Source organism: Callorhinus ursinus, unplaced genomic scaffold, assembly GCF_003265705.2.
Source record: "Callorhinus ursinus isolate GAN/ISIS: 27379988/994484 unplaced genomic scaffold, GSC_fseal_2.0 scaffold10, whole genome shotgun sequence".
Classification (NCBI taxonomy): Eukaryota; Metazoa; Chordata; class Mammalia; order Carnivora; family Otariidae; genus Callorhinus; species Callorhinus ursinus.
Genome location: NW_027397072.1, coordinates 87375843 through 87392341, shown reverse-complemented (window position 1 = coordinate 87392341; position 16499 = coordinate 87375843). Strand labels below are relative to the sequence as shown.

At 43.7% G+C, this 16499-nt stretch overlaps 1 protein-coding gene across 1 annotated transcript; it reads right to left on the bottom strand.

Moving 5' to 3' along the window:
• Positions 1-597: 597 nt before the first annotated feature.
• Positions 598-15293, bottom strand: LOC112821717 (sulfotransferase 1C2). Its single transcript, XM_025869098.2, has 7 exons — positions 15143-15293; positions 14555-14680; positions 6617-6714; positions 3832-3955; positions 3287-3384; positions 2975-3155; positions 598-614 (listed from the first exon to the last, which is right to left on the bottom strand). The coding sequence occupies exons 1-7, from the start codon at positions 15291-15293 to the stop codon at positions 598-600; spliced, it is 795 nt and encodes a 264-aa protein (XP_025724883.1).
• Positions 15294-16499: the final 1206 nt, after the last annotated feature.

The window sequence follows — 16499 nt, the reverse complement described above, 5'->3', positions numbered from 1 at the left end:
TAAAAAGTAGGATGCACTTTCCAGAATAATGGAGACCTAAAAAATCCTTGCAGTATTCAAGTCTTTTACTTTATTAAGCCACTTTATTTCTTACTTTGGAAAGAATGGTTGAGAAAATAGCATTAAACATGATCAGTCTAAAAAATAAAACTCGGGGCACCTGGGTGGCTCAGTTGGTTAAGTGACTGCCTTCGGCTCAGGTCATGATCCTGGAGTCCTGGGATCGAGTCCTGCATTGGGCTCCCAGCTCAGCGGAGAGCCTGCTTCTCCCTCTGACCCTCTCCCCTCTCATGTTGTTTTTCTCTCTCTCTCTCTCTCAAACAAATAAATAAATAAAATCTTTAAAAAAAATAAAACTTGTACATACTGTTAATAATCACAGAGACAGTGGTACCATAATTGTATACTTTTACAAAATGCTTTCAGAGATTCTTTGGGCTGGGCTGAAGGACTGAAGATCGCTTCCCCATTTTTGTCATCCACTTTCTATGTACGTCTTGCTCAGAGTTCTGTGAAGAAATTTGTTGATGTTCCTTCCATCTTTTGCCTATAGATTTCATCAAATCTCTCATTCTGAGCCACAGTGAAGTGGTTTTTCTAATCCCCCACAGTACCTAGAAGAGGAAAACCAAGATGGGGTTGTCACTCTGATTGAAAGTTTCTGTGGCCCAACAACATGCCTGCCTCGCTCTACCTTCCCTTCAATGCACACCTATCCTCTGCAGCTCTCTGCTCTGAGAAGGGCCCTGGGGTGCTCTGTGCAGGGAGTGGGCTCCTAGCTCAGGCAGACAATTCACACAAAGGCACTACTGCTTTGGCCCCACCTGTGGTATATTCACATAATGGACTACTGCACAGAAATGAAAAGGAATGAACTATAGACACAGCCCTATGGAGGAATCTCAAAGCATTACATTGAGTGACAGACAGCAGACATAAGAAGGTACATACTGTATGATTTCATCTATATGAAGTCCAAGAACAGACAAAATCAATCTATATTGACAGAAATAAGAAGGGTGGTTGTATCTGAGGGTAGAGATAGACAGGAAAGGGCATGCTAAAGAACTTTTGAGACATGAGAATGTTTCATATCTTGATTGGGGTGCTGGTATAACGTGTATACATTTTTCAACACATTCAACTGTATACTTCAGAGCTGTGCATTTTTTTGTATGTAAGTTACATCTCAACAAAAGAAAACTTTTGGGAAAAATGAGAATGAGATAGTACTGTATATGTATGAGCTTTTTCACTAAGCAGTAACTATTAAAATAATGTTAAAAAGGGGAAATACTCTGTCCTCCCTCTGCCTCTTCTGGAAAGTTGTGCAACAGAAATAAAAGCATTGGGACATAAGAACATACATACAAAGATGTTTACTGTAGCATTATTCATTAGGACAAAAAAAAGTAACTGTAGTGCCCTTCACTAGGGAAATAGTTGGATGAGTTATGATATATCTATCCATACTCTGGTACAACATGAGACCACTAAAAACAGTGAGCTACATGGACCTACATGCCTTGCCCTGGAGGGATGTCTGATATTCTGGTAAGTGAAGGAGTATATTATGACCACATTTAGCTTTCATCATGGTATATATCTTTGTTTGCACATGTATGAACCTGAGGGAATGAGGGTGTATAGAAAGATAGGTATGTATGGATCTAAAGAAGGGCTTCTTGCTAAATCATTGCCTTTGATTATCTGAAGAGAAAAGGAATGGCACTGTTTGGTTTGCTTAACTAGCATGGGATGCTGTTGTAGATTCTAAAATGCAACAAAATGCTTCTCCCTCTGTGCTCTCTCTCTCTCAAATAATAAAATCTTTAAAAAAATTAAATGCAACAAAATAAACTAATAAATTAAAAAAAGAAGACAAGTTGCAAAGCAGTAGCACACATGGTTCCCCTGGTGTGAAAAAGAAGTCCCTGTTTTTGTTTGTTTGTTTGTTTGTTTTTAGAGAGGGAGAGAGAAGGGGGAGGGGTAGAAGGAGAGAGAATTTTGAGCAGGCTCCACGCCCAGCATGAACCCAATGTGGGCCTCGATCTTACAACCCTGAGATCATGATCTGAACAGAAATCAAGAGTTGGATGCTTAACTGACTGAGTGACCCAGATGTCCCAGAAATCTGTGTTTTTAAACAGAGAGGGACTTCCATACTGTTGGTGGTCTCTTCTGGGGAACAGGGTTTTGGTGAAGAAAACTTTTTAAAATATAATTCCATATTGATCTAATTTTTTACAGTGACATGTATTACTTTTTAAGTTAAAAAATGATAAAGCCTTTTTTTTCCCCTCAAAAAGTATTAGCTGGGGCACTTAGAATTCCTCTTTTGGGAACTGGAACTAAAAAATATTAAGGGAACAAGGCAGTACTCAACAGTAGTTATAGTTGAAGTCATGATGTAGAGCAGGTCTGAGCCATGATCCGGACCAAGCTATGAGCAGAAGCTGAGTGAGCAGAAGCTATAAAGTAGGAAAAAGGTGTAATGGGCAGAGACAGGAAGTTAATCACTGGAGGAAGGCACTCATAGCAGACATATGGAGGGCAGCTGAGTCCTGTAAGTGGTGGAGCCTTCGAGCAAGGAGCTGTACCCTTCTGCTCCTGAGGTCCTAATCCTGAGATCCAGGGATGCCCATGAGGTCTGGACCAATGGTTGCTCCTGCTCTTAACTAGCTGTGAGAATACATTAGCCTTACACCAGCACATGACCCCTCCTAAAAAACTCCTCGTATTGGGGCTGGCCAGAAGGACTCTCTGTTTCTTGCAACCAGATACCCCAGAGAGCTCTCTTCTGTAACAAGATCAAATCCCCATCTTATTAGCAGCAGATTATTTTTAATAGGCTAAATGTGCTGTCTTGAAACTAGTAAAACCTAACATCTTCTTGCTAAGAAGCAGACAGTATATTTACTAGACAGTGTTTGATTGATATTTATATTTACATAGTATTTGAAGCCACACAAACCTTTTCTCATGAAGAGGGAAATGGACTGGTCCAGGATAGATTTAGGAACTGTGGAACAATTTGTCATGGGATTTTCTTTCATTTTCTCAAATGATGTCTCCTGGACAATTTTATCTAGCATTGTTTCATCCAAGTTCTTTCCCATGAACTGCATCACTTTCTGAATTTCATGCTTTGGGTCCTGTGGTGACAATAACATTGCATTAGAATGGAAGAAGGTATCAGGACATTCTTAAATTCTTCAGGCTGTCCCTCCCAGAAGCGCAGCCCTGAAATAGCTTGGAGTGGTTCTTCCAAAGGGCTTTTACTCACCCGTTTTATGTCCGCATAGAAGAGGAAGAGAATCTGGTATCTGTCTTTTATCTCCCACCATCCCTTCACATGGTCATACCAGGAACCCCAGCCCACTATAATAGACACAGGAAACAGAAGAGTCTACAAAAGGATCACCCAAAGCCTCAGATATGTCCTGAGTCCTGATGTGTTTGAGTTGGAGGGTGATGTGTTATGGTACAGCCTTGGGGTAATTTATCCCAACATGCTACCTAAAGTGGCTTCATATTTATTGTGTATAATCATATATGCCCTGATATTGGGACAAGGATACCCTTTGGAATGCAGGTGACTCTACAGGTCAAATGACCCAGCATAAAGGCTTTCAAATCAGGTGAGAGGTTTTTGCTGGGACTGTGGGTATTCACTCTGAGCTCAGTCAGCCTGCTCCTCCCAGTCCCAGTCTGAGGTAGGACATGCCTAAGGAGGAACACAACCTTCTAAGGCATCAAAATGTTATGCTTGATTCCTAGACTGAACCTACCTGGAGTGGGCATGCAAAGATGTGAAGGATTATTCTTTATCTTTTCCACTGATGGTTTCAAAATACTCTTCCCAGGTACCAGGGTCAGGAAGAATTTGATTCATCCTTTGGAAATGGTAGTAGGAAACCATGCAGTCTTTGGCATTTCGAGCTACATAAAGGAACTTTGGGATAAGGAGAGAGGTGGGTAAAAGATGGTATGAAAAGTGAATTTTCACAGAATTCACTCAGGTGAATTCCATGCCAAGAGCAGCTTTGTACACCTGGCTCAGCTCTCCTGAGCTGGCAGTTCGACTTGGCTGGTGAACCCCTCCTCCTCTGGCTGTCTTTGCTTCTCTGCTGATTTTCCTCTATTCCAAACTCAGTCCTAGTAAGTAACCTGACTCCTGAGTGCCACTTTAGTTGTCAGGTTCCAATCATTCTGTAGCAACTACGGCATCAGACAGCAACTCCCACATGCATGTTGATGATCCTCCTAATACCTTCATCTCCATTTCCTGGAAAAGCAGGATGCTTCATGGTCTTATTTTTTCCCCTGTTGTCATCAACTCTATTATTTTCATCTCAGATCACTTCAACTCTTGCTCTACAAAGCATCCTGTTAGGTTTCATTTTGACAACAACCTTGTATCCTCCTACCCTCCCAGCCTTTCACTTTATCCAAATCTGACCTTTAATCTCATCATGACTGCTAAGTACTTGACTCACATTCAGACAGCATCATCCTGAGCTGGCCTCATTGACTAGCTACCTCAGATCTGTGACTAATCATTTCATGGTGATGCTGGTTTTTTACCATAAAACAGTTCTCAACTGGGAATGATTTTGCCTGCTAGGGGACATTTGGCAATGCCTGGAGGTATTTTTGCTTGTCACAATTTTGGGTGATAGTGCTACTTGCATCTAATGAGTAGAGGCCAGAGATGCTGCTCAATATTCTACAATACTCAGGGCAGCCCCTTGCCCCATCCCACCAAAAAGAATTATCTGGCCCAAAATGTCAATAATGCCATTTTCCATATTCTGATGCTTTGAATCAGAAGCGTTGCTGACCTTGCTGGGGCCTTGCCGACCCTGGATGGTCTGCCCCTAACAGTTATAGCTGGTTACTATAGATAGTAACAACTCACTATTAAGCTCACTTTTTACATGCAAGCCAACCAGTCCCGAGCCTATGCCTCCCCTATTGGGTTCTCACACTCTGGGCCACTGTCCACTTGCTCTAATCACCTTCCTCAGTCCCCAGGGGAGAGCCACCTGATGCTGGCAAACCAGAGACCTATCGTTGAATTTTTATAGCAAATGTTATATATTGTTTCAGTTACAGAAATCCTATTTAATTTAATAAGAAATTCTGTTTTAAAAATAGCATCTTTTATTTTTGATTCAATCTTTCATTTTCTTACACAACTTCAACATTCTTCTTATATTTCTATATCTGATCATTTTAATATCTGAAATCCTTGAGGTGTAACCCTGCTGTTTGTGCTTTTTGCACACTGTCTTTCTCGTGCTGGCTTGTTTCTTTGTGTATTTTGTAATGTGAGGCTTGAACTCAAGCAGGAACTCTGGCTGCCCAAGCTAAAGCTGTGTCCTCCCCATGTTTGTTTCTGCGGGTCATCCTGGGGGTGCTGGCAATGGTAACCACCTTATGCTAGTTTCTCAGCTTGGGGCTTCTTGGACAATGTAAGAATTACAACGTTGAATCTCCTCCCTGAGAGAGGAGGCCTATGGCCACACATTTTCAGAGCAGCTGAGAGCCCAGGTCAAGACAAAGAGGTTTCCTGGCGTCTGCCTTGGCCCCCTCCACCTATCCATTGAGGATAAAGCCCTTCAGCTGTCCCACCTTTGGTTCCTCACTTTTCTAGTTCCTTCTGCTCTGGGCTTGGACTCCGTGCAGTCACTGAAACTCCAGATCATCCAGATCATTAAAGAACCCACAGCGCAGCTCCAATCTCAGTGACCTCTTCTCTAGTTTCAGCTCCCTTTATTGTGGAACTTAGGGATTTCCTTTACTCTCTGGATCTCAGTTACACATTTACAAAGGCAACTTGTTATGTGTTATGTGTTATTGCTAGATGTTTCATACAGAAGGTTTCAGGGCACTTGGTCATAATCCGGAAATGGAGGTTCTTGTTCCCTTATACAACTTTACTGAAAGGACTCCCATAATTGCTATTGTTCCCTAGAAATACGCCCTTCTAAGCCCTTTGTTCCCTTCATTCCCACCTTTGAGAAAACTTTCTTACCAATGCTCACTGACACCTCAGTTTCTTCCCTTGCCTCCATTCACTCTACAGCTGCTCACTTGTTATTCATTCAGCAAACACATTTTGAATATCCTCTATGTGCCAGGAACTGATTAGGCACTAGAGTGCAGAATAAATAAAGTCCCAGGATAAATAAAGTGAAGAGCCCAGAGTTTACCAGAGGCTGAGGTCAAGTGTTCCCCTTAAGAAATATTGCTCCATCTATTTACCCTTTTAAACGATCTTCAGGGCTTTTTTCTTTCCCCTCAGTTTTTCTTCTCTGCTCTATTATAAGTCTTAATTGCCCACACCCTTGGGTCACTGCGGACACTATCTCTAGTTCTTTCCAAAAATTCAGTCTGGCTTTTGCCTCCATATTTTGCTTGTAATCGTTCAGGTAAATATCCTGTTGAGTATAGATAGAACTTTACATTTTCTCTTATTTGCTGATCAACAGTCAACATTTCCTTCAGAGATGGTGGAGGAGTAAATATGATGACACTGTAGGGACTAGGGCATTTCCTCCCAGGAGACCTAGTCTCCCACCTGTCTCCAGGGAAGCCGTTGCTGTCTTACCTTGCAGTTGTTTTCCCAGAAAGACAGAGGCAAGAGCTGAGTTGGAAGGTGAGTCCTTAGTATCTGTGGAGAGGGCATTGCTTTGGCTTTTTCCACCCCTTTAAGTAAATCAAGAGGAAACATCTGCATAGTATAGGTATTGCATGGGGGAACTTATATTCCAGGATCTGTCCAGAATGTCCCATCACCTCCCATCTTTCTCTTTATCTCTTGACTTTCCTTTGGGATTTTGAGATTACCATCACTTCTGTAGACTCCTACAGCTTGAGAGCTAGAAGGGAGCTTATAGTAATCTGTCACTTTTAGGATGAGGAGATGGAAGCTGAGAATGGACAAGCTAGGTCTTGTGGAAGAGCGCGGGGGGGTGCAGAGCACAGGCCTTTCTCACCTCCTAGCCAGTGCCCATCCCTGCGTGCCTGCAGCAGGCTGCCCATGTACCTGGCCTATGTGCTAGTCGCTTGTTTCATCTCTAAAAATATATATACTTGATGGCATGTGAGTCATGATTTCCACTCTGTACTCTAAAACATTGGGCACCTGCTTTGTGCAATCGTTGTGTTAGACTGAGGTTAGGGGATGTGAGATAATAGAAAGTTTATATTTGTCTCTGCCGCTGCTTCTTGGCATAGAGGTCCTGAAACCCCTGTTGATAGGGGTGATTAGGGGTGTCTTGTTCTTTTTTTTTTAAAAAAGATTTATTTATTTATTTGAGAGAGCGATCAAGTGAGAGAGAGAGAGAGAGCAGGGGGAGGGGCAGAGGGCAAAGGAGAAACAGAATTCCAAGCAGACTCCCCGTTCACTGGGGAGCCTGATGTGGGGTTTGATCTCACGACCCCAAGATCAAGACCTGAGCTGAAATCAAGAGTTGGATGCTGGGGGCACCTGGGTGGCTCAGTCGTTAAGCATTTGCCTTCAGCTTGGGGCATGATCTCGGCGTCCTGGGATTAAGCCACCTGTCAGGCTCCCTGCTCAGTGGGAAGCCTGCTTCTCCCTGTGCCTGCCACTCCCCCTGCTTGTGTTCCCTCTCTCACTGTCTCTGTCTGTCAAATAAATAAATAAAATCTTAAAAAAAAAAGAGTTGGACGCTCAACTGACTGAACCACCCAGGTGCCCCAGGGGTGTCCTGTTCTAATGAGGTGACTCCAGGGAGTGCTCCTGGATGGGGGCTGGTCACCAGCAAGACCAGCCATGATTAGAAGCTTAGAATTTTCAGCCCTGCCCCCCATTCTCCAGAGAGGGGAGAGGGCTGAAAATGGAGTATATGATGGATCATGCCTGCCTGATGAAGCCCCCAAAGTCCAGGGTTTGGAGAGCTTCCCAGTTGGTGAACACATGGAGATTGAAGGGAGTGGTGCCTGCAGAAGGCATGGAAGCTTCTCATCCTCTCCCTATACTTTGTCTGGGGCATCTCTCCCGTCTGGCCAAGGAAGGGGTTGTGGCAACCCCTGATTAGTAGTCAAGTTGGACAGAAGTTGTGGGTAACCTGGGGACCTACTACTTGCAGTTGGCACCTGAAGTGCAGGGAGAGCAGTTTCGTGGGACTGAGTCCTTAACCTGTGGGATCTGATGCTATCAGCAGGTAGGTAGTGTCAGAATGGGGTTGAATTGTAGGACATCTGGCTGGTGTCAGAGAGAATCTGTTGTGTGTGAAGGACATCCCCTCCCCAGCCCACACCCACAAACTGGAATTGGGGCCTGAACCTAGTGCAGGGTAAAAGGCAACAAAGTTAAAGAAGACATGCTCCTTCTCTCTAAACTTCCATTCTAGTGGAATTAGAGGCTTATGCAAAGTGAGCAGAGTTAGTGCTGAGAAATGAGTCAGCATCAAAAGTTAGGCTCTGAAGCAGCCTTGCACACTGGCCTTCCACATGTCTTCTCCCCTGAGTACTGAGCCTCCAGTCAGTGCTTGGTTTTCCAAAGATGGGGGTGGGGTAGAAAGGAAGGTGTGGAGGAGATGCCTCTCTTAGCCCCTGACAGACATCCTGGGAATGCTGTTTGACTTTTTAAAAATCTGGATCCCAGGGAAGGTCACTGTCAGTGCAAACTGCCCTCTGGCTGATATAAATTGTACATGTGGTCTGTCTGAGCATATGGCTTTGGTTATTCTCCCAGGCCTGGCAAGGAGGAAGAGTCTCTGCAGGTCCCAGTAAAGAGGAGGAAGACAGGGCCCTTCACCCTGGGAAGGAGTAGGTCTGGAACTGGTCTTGTTCCCTATACCTTAAAATGTAAATGTTCCCTGGTGCCTTCAAATTTTTGCTGCTTTTGAGCAGCTCAGACCCTGTGTCTCTTCTGTTTGGAAGCTTTCTATACTCAAGGTGATTTTTCACACTTGCTCCCCAAGCTGTAGGTTTGAGGGGGCGGGATTCAGGGTGGTATTGAAAGGATGTGCTTCATTCTGGTCATCTTTGAGTTTGCTTACTTTGTATGTTGAGAATCCTTAATAGTTTTTAAAAATTGTGGTAAAATACATATAAAGTAAAATTTTCCATCTTAATCCTTTTAAAGAGTACAGTTCAGTAGTGCTAAGTACATTCACGTTGTTGTGCAACAAATCTCCAGAACTCTCCATGTTGCAAAACTGAAACTCTGTACCCTTTAAACACTCACTCCCCATTGCACCCTCCCCCAGCCGCTGGCAGTCACCCTTCTTTCTGATTCTGTGGTTCTATGAATTTGACTACTCTGGATACCTCTGGATACCTCATATAAGTGGAATCATACAGTATCTTTTTTTGTGACTGGCTTATTCCACTTAGCATAATATCCTTAAGGTTCATCCATGGTGTAGCAGGTGTCAGAATTTCCTTCCTTTTTAAGGCTGAATAATCTTTCACTGCATGTATGTATCACATTTTACTTATCCATTCATCTGTCCGTGGACACTTGGGTTGCTTCCATCCTTGGCTGTTGTGAATACAGCTGCTATGAACATGAGTGTGCAAGTTATCTTTTCCAGTCTCTGTTTTTAATTCTTTTGGGCATATATTCAGAGGTTGAATTGTTGGATCATAGGGCCCAATAATTTTTTTTAATAAAAAAATCCTGGTACTGAAAAGAAAAATTGGAAAACCACTGGTCTATACTTAAAGTCCATATTCCTTATCAAGACCTATAAAACTGTCCTGTCTCTAGCAGCTTCCACCGTGTCTCCTGCTCACATGTTACCTTTCAGAGCTATTTACATTTGTCCTGCTGTTCCAGGCCCCTCATCTTTCTTGTCTACATCTCTGGGCACCTGGTTGTTAACACTCGCTCTTTAGGAGTCTCTCCAGACACTTCCACTGTTAGCAATATGGTGGCCCAGACACTATGAAGACTTCTCCTGTTATAAAACACCTGCAAAATCTGATTAAAACATCACAAACATCCTTTAAGTGCATAACCATCCTTTAAATGCAAGAAACCAGGGGTCCAGGTGAGAAGGAAGAAGAAGAGAGAGGAAGGTTGTGATGACCTGAGCGTGTTTGCCCCTCAATTCCAGGGCCCAGTGACCCCTATGTGGGAAGGAGGTTGGTAGACTTGGGTTTTCCTCCTCTACATGCAGTCCTCCTGGCAGGCTTGACTGGCCTCCAGCTTCAAAATTTGCTGCCAAAGAACCCCTAGAGCAGAGAGAGATTCTGCGGGTTTAGGGCTTTACATAGAGCATTCCACCAATGTTTTCTTTCACAGGTTCAGGTATATTATACATTTTTTCTTCTCTCTCTCTCACTCTCTTCTCTTTCTGTCTCACATCAGTACCCAGAAGAGCTGGTTGGGATGGTCTCATTCCCTTGTCACTCTGCCATGAGTGCTCAGCCTCAGGGTCAAGAAGTGCAGGAGAGAGTGTCCATGAAAACACCTGAGGTTACAAAGTCTATTCCCGAGCCTGACCTGTGGAAGAAGGGGGCCAATGGAGTCATTTCCAGACCTCCTCATCTGCACAAGGAGCTTGCGGTCTGGCAGGAGAGACACAGCAACGGCAGTAGTTGCTTGTAACTGCAGGTGTCACCTTCTCCAGGCATGGGTCTTCCAGCACATTCTTCACCCTGACCATGGTGTCCTATGTTAACCTCCACCCAACATACTCACTGCTTGTCACCATATAGTCTGCATTTGCCTCCTCTGTTGGACCATGAATTATTGAGGGCAAGTGGAGGTGTGGAGTCTTAGAAGTGCAGCCCAGGGCATGTATTATAAATACTTGTTGAGCTGAGGGGGGTTATAACCTGTATACAGTTAGTTCACACACACACACACACACACACACACACACACACACACACACACATCTTTTTAAAATTTTCCCAGCCCTGCTCTCATTAGGTCACATATGCAATACCTTTGATGTCAAACAGCTGTGTAGCTGGGAGTTGGAGCAGGGGTGTGGAAGGAGGCCTGGGAGGGAGACTGGCCATGTGGGACACAAGTTCACACTACATCCAGCAGTGTCCACCCACTCCTGAACCCTCTGAGGGTGGTTGGTATACTTGACCAATAACCATTAGTCTATTTCAGCAACCACCTTGCCCTCCTAATGGTAGTCCTTACCTCCGGTGGCAGGGACCATCTACCCTGAAATAAAACCACTGCCCAGCTGAGTCTCCACCTGGCCGCTGTTTGTAGCTGGAAAGACCATAAAGCCTGTAACTGTCACCTTTTTGGAAATGGGGCACCTTGGTTTTTTTTTTTTTTTTTTAATTTTTTTATTGTTATGTTAATCCCCATATATTACATCATTAGTTTTTGAAGCAGTGTTCCATGATTCATTGTTTGTTCATAACACCCAGTGCTCCATGCAGAACGTGCCCTCCTCAATACCCATCACCAGGCTAACCCATCCCCCCACCCCCCTACCCTCTAGAACCCTCAGTTTGTTTTTCAGAGTCCATCATCTCTCATGGTTCGTCTCCCCCTCTGACATACTCCCCTTTTCTTCCTCTCCTGTTCTCTTCTTCTTTTCCTTTTTTCTTAAAATATGTTGCGTTATTTGTTTCAGAAGTACAGATCTGTGATTCAACAGTCTTGCACAATTCACAGCGCTCACCGTAGCACATACCCTCCCCAATGTCTATCACCCAGCCACCCCATCCCTCCCACCCCCAACCACTCCAGTAACACTCAGTTTGTTTCCTGAGATTAAGAATTCCTCATATCAGTGAGGTCATGTGATACATGTCTTTCTCTGATTGACTTATTTCACTCAGCATAACACCCTCGAGGTCCATCCACGTCGTTGCAAATGGCAAGATCTCATTCCTTTTGATGGCTGCATAATATTCCATTGTGTATATATACCACATCTTCTTTATCCATTCATCTGTCGATGGGCATCTTGGCTCTTTCCACAGTTTGGCTATTGTGGACATTGCTGCTATAAACATTGGGGTACACGTACCCCTTCGGGTCCCTACATTTGTATCTTTGGGGTAAATACCCAGTAGTGCAATTGCTGGATCGAACGGTAGCTCTAATTTCAACTGTTTGAGGAACCTCCATACTGTTTTCCAGAGGGGTTGCACCAGCTTGCATTCCCACCAACAGTGTAGGAGGGTTCCCCTTTCTCCACATCCCCGCCAACATCTGTCGTTCCCTGACTTGTTAATTTTAGCCATTCTGACGGGTGTGAGGTGGTATCTCATTGAGGTTTTGATTTGGATTTCCCTGATGCCGAGTGATGTTGAGCACTTTTTCATGTGCCTGTTGGCCATTTGGATGTCTCCTTTGGAGAAATGTCTGTTCATGTCTTCGGGGCACCTTGGTTTTTAAAGAACCATCTTGTTTTGTATATGATGTGCCATGCTGGGCTATTGGTTATCATCCTTTCTTGAATTCTGCAGCTGCTGGCATTGCCTTGAGAGAAATTCTATCCTGTTTCTTATGCTAACTTGGTGGCTGCACACTCTGCCCCCCACTGTCAAGGATGCCTCACTAGAAATCATGCTTAGGCTTTTTGTTCTCTCTTTAATGTCCCAAATTGTCAGAGGTAAGACAATGGTGGCAGCAGTGGGATGTAGAAGAGAGATCAAAAGCTGGGCATGGATGACCTAGGGAACATATGCCCTTGTGGGGCAAAGGATTTAGCCTAAGAAGTGGTCAGTAATACCTAACACTTAAATAGGATCTACTCTGTGCCAGGCACTGCTCTAAGCTTTCTACACACATTAACTCATTTAATCCTCACAATGACTTTTCGAGGTAGGCACTAATTCTACTGACACCTTGCATCTGAGGAAACTGTAACAGAGAGAGGGTAAGTAACTTGTTAAAGGTCACTGAGCAGGTGGTGGCATCAGGACTTAAACCCTGGTTTAAGGGTTAAGGACTACCGTCCTTAACCATTATGCCATCCTGCTGCTCAAGGGATCAGAAGACCAGACACCAACAAAAATGGAAGGCCCTGACTACACACAGAGTGGGATCGCAGTTAAGCAGGCAGAGAGGGCCCTGTGTGGGGTGGTCAGAGCCCCACGGGTAGTTCAGAGAAGGGGTCAGACCGGGCACTGGATTGCTAAGCTAGTGGTCAACCAGACAGACAGGAACTGAGGACCAGAGGAGTCTGAGCAGCTAAGTAGAACTATAAGGACAAGCAAATGCCTCAAGGCTGTTTTAACTTGGATGCACCCTTGTGCTGGTTTAAGGTATTATGGGTGTCAGATCAAGAACTTCTTTATCTTAAGGCATTCATAGATTTATCAGACTTTTATCCACAATTGCTCCAAGTTAGACTTCAACACTAGAGTTGTATTGCCTCTAATTTTGTAGCTCTAGCTAGGTGTGTTTTCACCTGAAACATAGAGAAGTAGGCCTTCCTCCTATCCTTGTTCTGCAAAATGCTTCCAGCAGCTGCCAGTTACCTGGAATGGCTTTTTTCCCTTCTGGTTGTCTTTTGTCATTTTTTTGGTTTGAAGAAAAAAATTTCTAGGTTGAGTATTACCCTAAAAACTTTTCCCTACAGAGAGAAATAGTTGGCTGCAAATGCATTATGTTTGCTAGTTATCTGGCACTTCCTTGACTGCACTGAGCATTTGTATGGGTGGAGTAAGGAGAAGAGTGAATTGTTCCATAAATAGCTCTCCAACCTCTCTGTGTGTTCTACAGCAGAGGGAGCATTTAAGAAGAAAATAAGGCAGATTCCTTTTTACTTGGTGATTCACTTTTGGCAAATAACCTTAGGTTATTAGAATAACCTAATAGGTAGAAAGAATCAAAGAGGAAGAAAGGAGGAGAAAACACATGGTGACAGAAATGAGAGTGAGAGTGAGAGCAAGAGAGAGAGGAGAAGAAAGAGACAAAACAGAGGGGAGAAGACAGAGACAGGAGAGAGAAGAAGAGAAAGGAAGAAGGAGAGCCACCAGGATGCCCTTCAGTAGGTGAATGGGTAAATAAACTGTGGCACATCTAAGCAATGCAATAGTAATCAGCACTGAAAAGAAATGAGCTCTCAAGCCATGAAAAGACATGGAGGAAACTGAAATGCACATTACTAAGTGAGAGAAGCCAGTCTGAAAAGGCCACATACAATATGATTCCAACTATATGACATTCTGGAAAAGGTAAAACTGTGGAGACAGATCTGTGGCTGTCAGGGATCGGGGAGTAGGGAGGGTGAACAGGTAGCACACAGAGGATTTTTAGGGCAGTGAAACTACTCTGTATGGTAGTGCAGAGCTGGATCCAGGTCATTGTACATTAGTCCAAACCCATAGAATATACAACATCCAGGACAAATCCTAATGTGAACTATGGGCTTTGGGTGATTATGACATGTCCATGTAGGCTCATCAATTGTAACAAATGCGCCACCTGGGGGAGGGGTGGAATATCGATAATGGAGAAGGCTGTGCATGTGTGGGAAATCTCTGTGCCTCTACTTTGTTGTAAAACTAACGCTGCTCTAAAAAATAAAGTCTTAAAAGAAGAGAGAGAAAGGAGCCAGGACAGGAAGGGAGGAGCTCTCACGAGAGGGCTGGGGCGGCCGAGCCCACTCAATGAAAAGATGGCGGTGTTGAATGATGGCTCTCTGACATTTCTCCATGTCTCCATTCTGCTCAATCATGTCCATAATTTCCTGAATCCATGTGGTCCCTGAGGCCCAAGTGGAAAGGATGAGAAGAAGAAACCAGTTAGACAATCAGTCTTAAGTGTTCTGGGGAGAAAAGGGGACATGTAGACTGATGGCTTTTGGTTCAACTTCCCCTCAGGTCAGGATCCTGTCAGCTACAATAGATGGATGTTCATGTGGGAAAAACCCACAAGGTCTCTATGGAGAGAAGGAGCAGCAGAGGCAAAGCACATGACACTGTCACCCAAGAGCAGCCCATGACAGAGCCCAGCAGGCTGGGTCCTCTAACCAGGGACAATTATGCTTGACCCTGGATAAACCCAGGACACGATCATCCCGAGATCACCTCGTCATGGTACAGAGAGAAGGAGCAGCTCTCCTTGAATGAGTGCAAACACTGTATGAAGGGGAATTCTAACTGTTGTGAGCTACCTTTGCTGACTCCACAAGCTGGAGTCTGGTTGTCCCCCTGGCCCCACTGTCACCTGATTTAGGGTAGGTACAGATGAGGAAATCATCCGGCTTGGCCTCAAAGTTCTGGATCTGGCTCCAGTTGTCCACAGTGCTAGCCTGCAGGGGAACCCCCGCAACCTCTCTCAGTTGTAGCTGTCCCTCCAACGCTGTAGCCAGGGCCATACTGTCTTGCAATGGGAGGGGGAGTCCCTGCGGGCAGAGGATAGAAGGGACTTTTAAAACAATTGTGGTAAAATACCATAACATAAAATTCACCATTTTAACCATTTTTAAGTACACATTTCAGTGCCATTAAGTGCATTTCCACTGTTATGCAGCCATCACCAACATCCATGTCCAGAACTTTTTCATCTTCCCAAAATGAAATTATGCCATTAAACACTAACTCCCCATTGCCCCTTTCCCCCCATCCCCTTCTACTTTCTGTCTCTATGAATTTGTCTAGGTCCTGCATATAAAGAAAATCATACATTATTTGTCCTTCTGTGATTGGCTTATTTCACTCAGCATAATGTCTCCAGAGTTCATCCATGTTGTAGCATGGGTCAGAATTTCCTTCCTTTTTGAGGCTAAATAATGTTCCATTGTGTGTATATGCCACATTTTGCTTGTCCATTCATCCATACATGGACACTTGGACTGCTTCTAACTTTTGGATTTTATAAATAATGCTGCTATGAAATGGGTATGCCAATATCTCTTTGAGATCCTACTTTCAATTCTTTGGAATTGGAATTGCTGGATCATATGGTAATTTTACATTTAAGTTTTTGAGAAATTGCCATGCTGTTTTCCACAGTAGCTACATCATTTAACATTCCCACCAGAAAGGCATGGGTGTTCCAATATTTTCAGATCCTTGCCAACACCTGTTATTTTCTGTTTATTACCTATTTTATTTATTAAGTACATGTTTTCAAATTTTTTAATTTCTATGATAGCCATCCTTATATAGGTATGAGATGATATTCCACTGTGGTTTTGATTTTCATTTCCCTAATTATTAGTGATGCTGAGCATCTTTTCATGTGCCTATTTGTAATTCATATATCTCTTTTGGAGAAATGTTCATTTAAATTTTCTGCCTATTTTTAGAATCAGGTTTTTTGCTTTAAATGCAGAAAATGAGGAAGCCAGGAGAAGTGGGCCATATTACTCCAGAATAATGGGCTATTGAGATAGCAATGTGCTAGGCTTAGTGCCCAAACTCATTTTAACTATTGCATAAAATGAGTGCCAGGACTTTAGAGCTGAAAGGATCCTTACAGGAGATGTAATAGTGCATACTTATTGGAAATTGAATAATTTCCAATTATTGGCCCAGCCTTTCCAAGGAGTGGGTGAGAGGGAGTTAGTGCCACATCGTGA

What these genes read in the sequence shown, in the direction of transcription:
- LOC112821717 (XM_025869098.2), bottom strand. Translation starts at nt 15,293, where the DNA reads ATGGCCCTGGCTACAGCGTTGGAGGGACAGCTACAACTGAGAGAGGTT. An exon ending in CTGTACCTACCCTAAATCAG is followed by an intron (nt 14,681 to 15,142) that starts GTGACAGTGGGG and finishes CTTGGGCCTCAG; the next exon opens with GGACCACATGGATTCAGGAA. An exon ending in TGAAACCATCAGTGGAAAAG is followed by an intron (nt 3,385 to 3,831) that starts ATAAAGAATAAT and finishes CTGTGTCTATTA; the next exon opens with TAGTGGGCTGGGGTTCCTGG.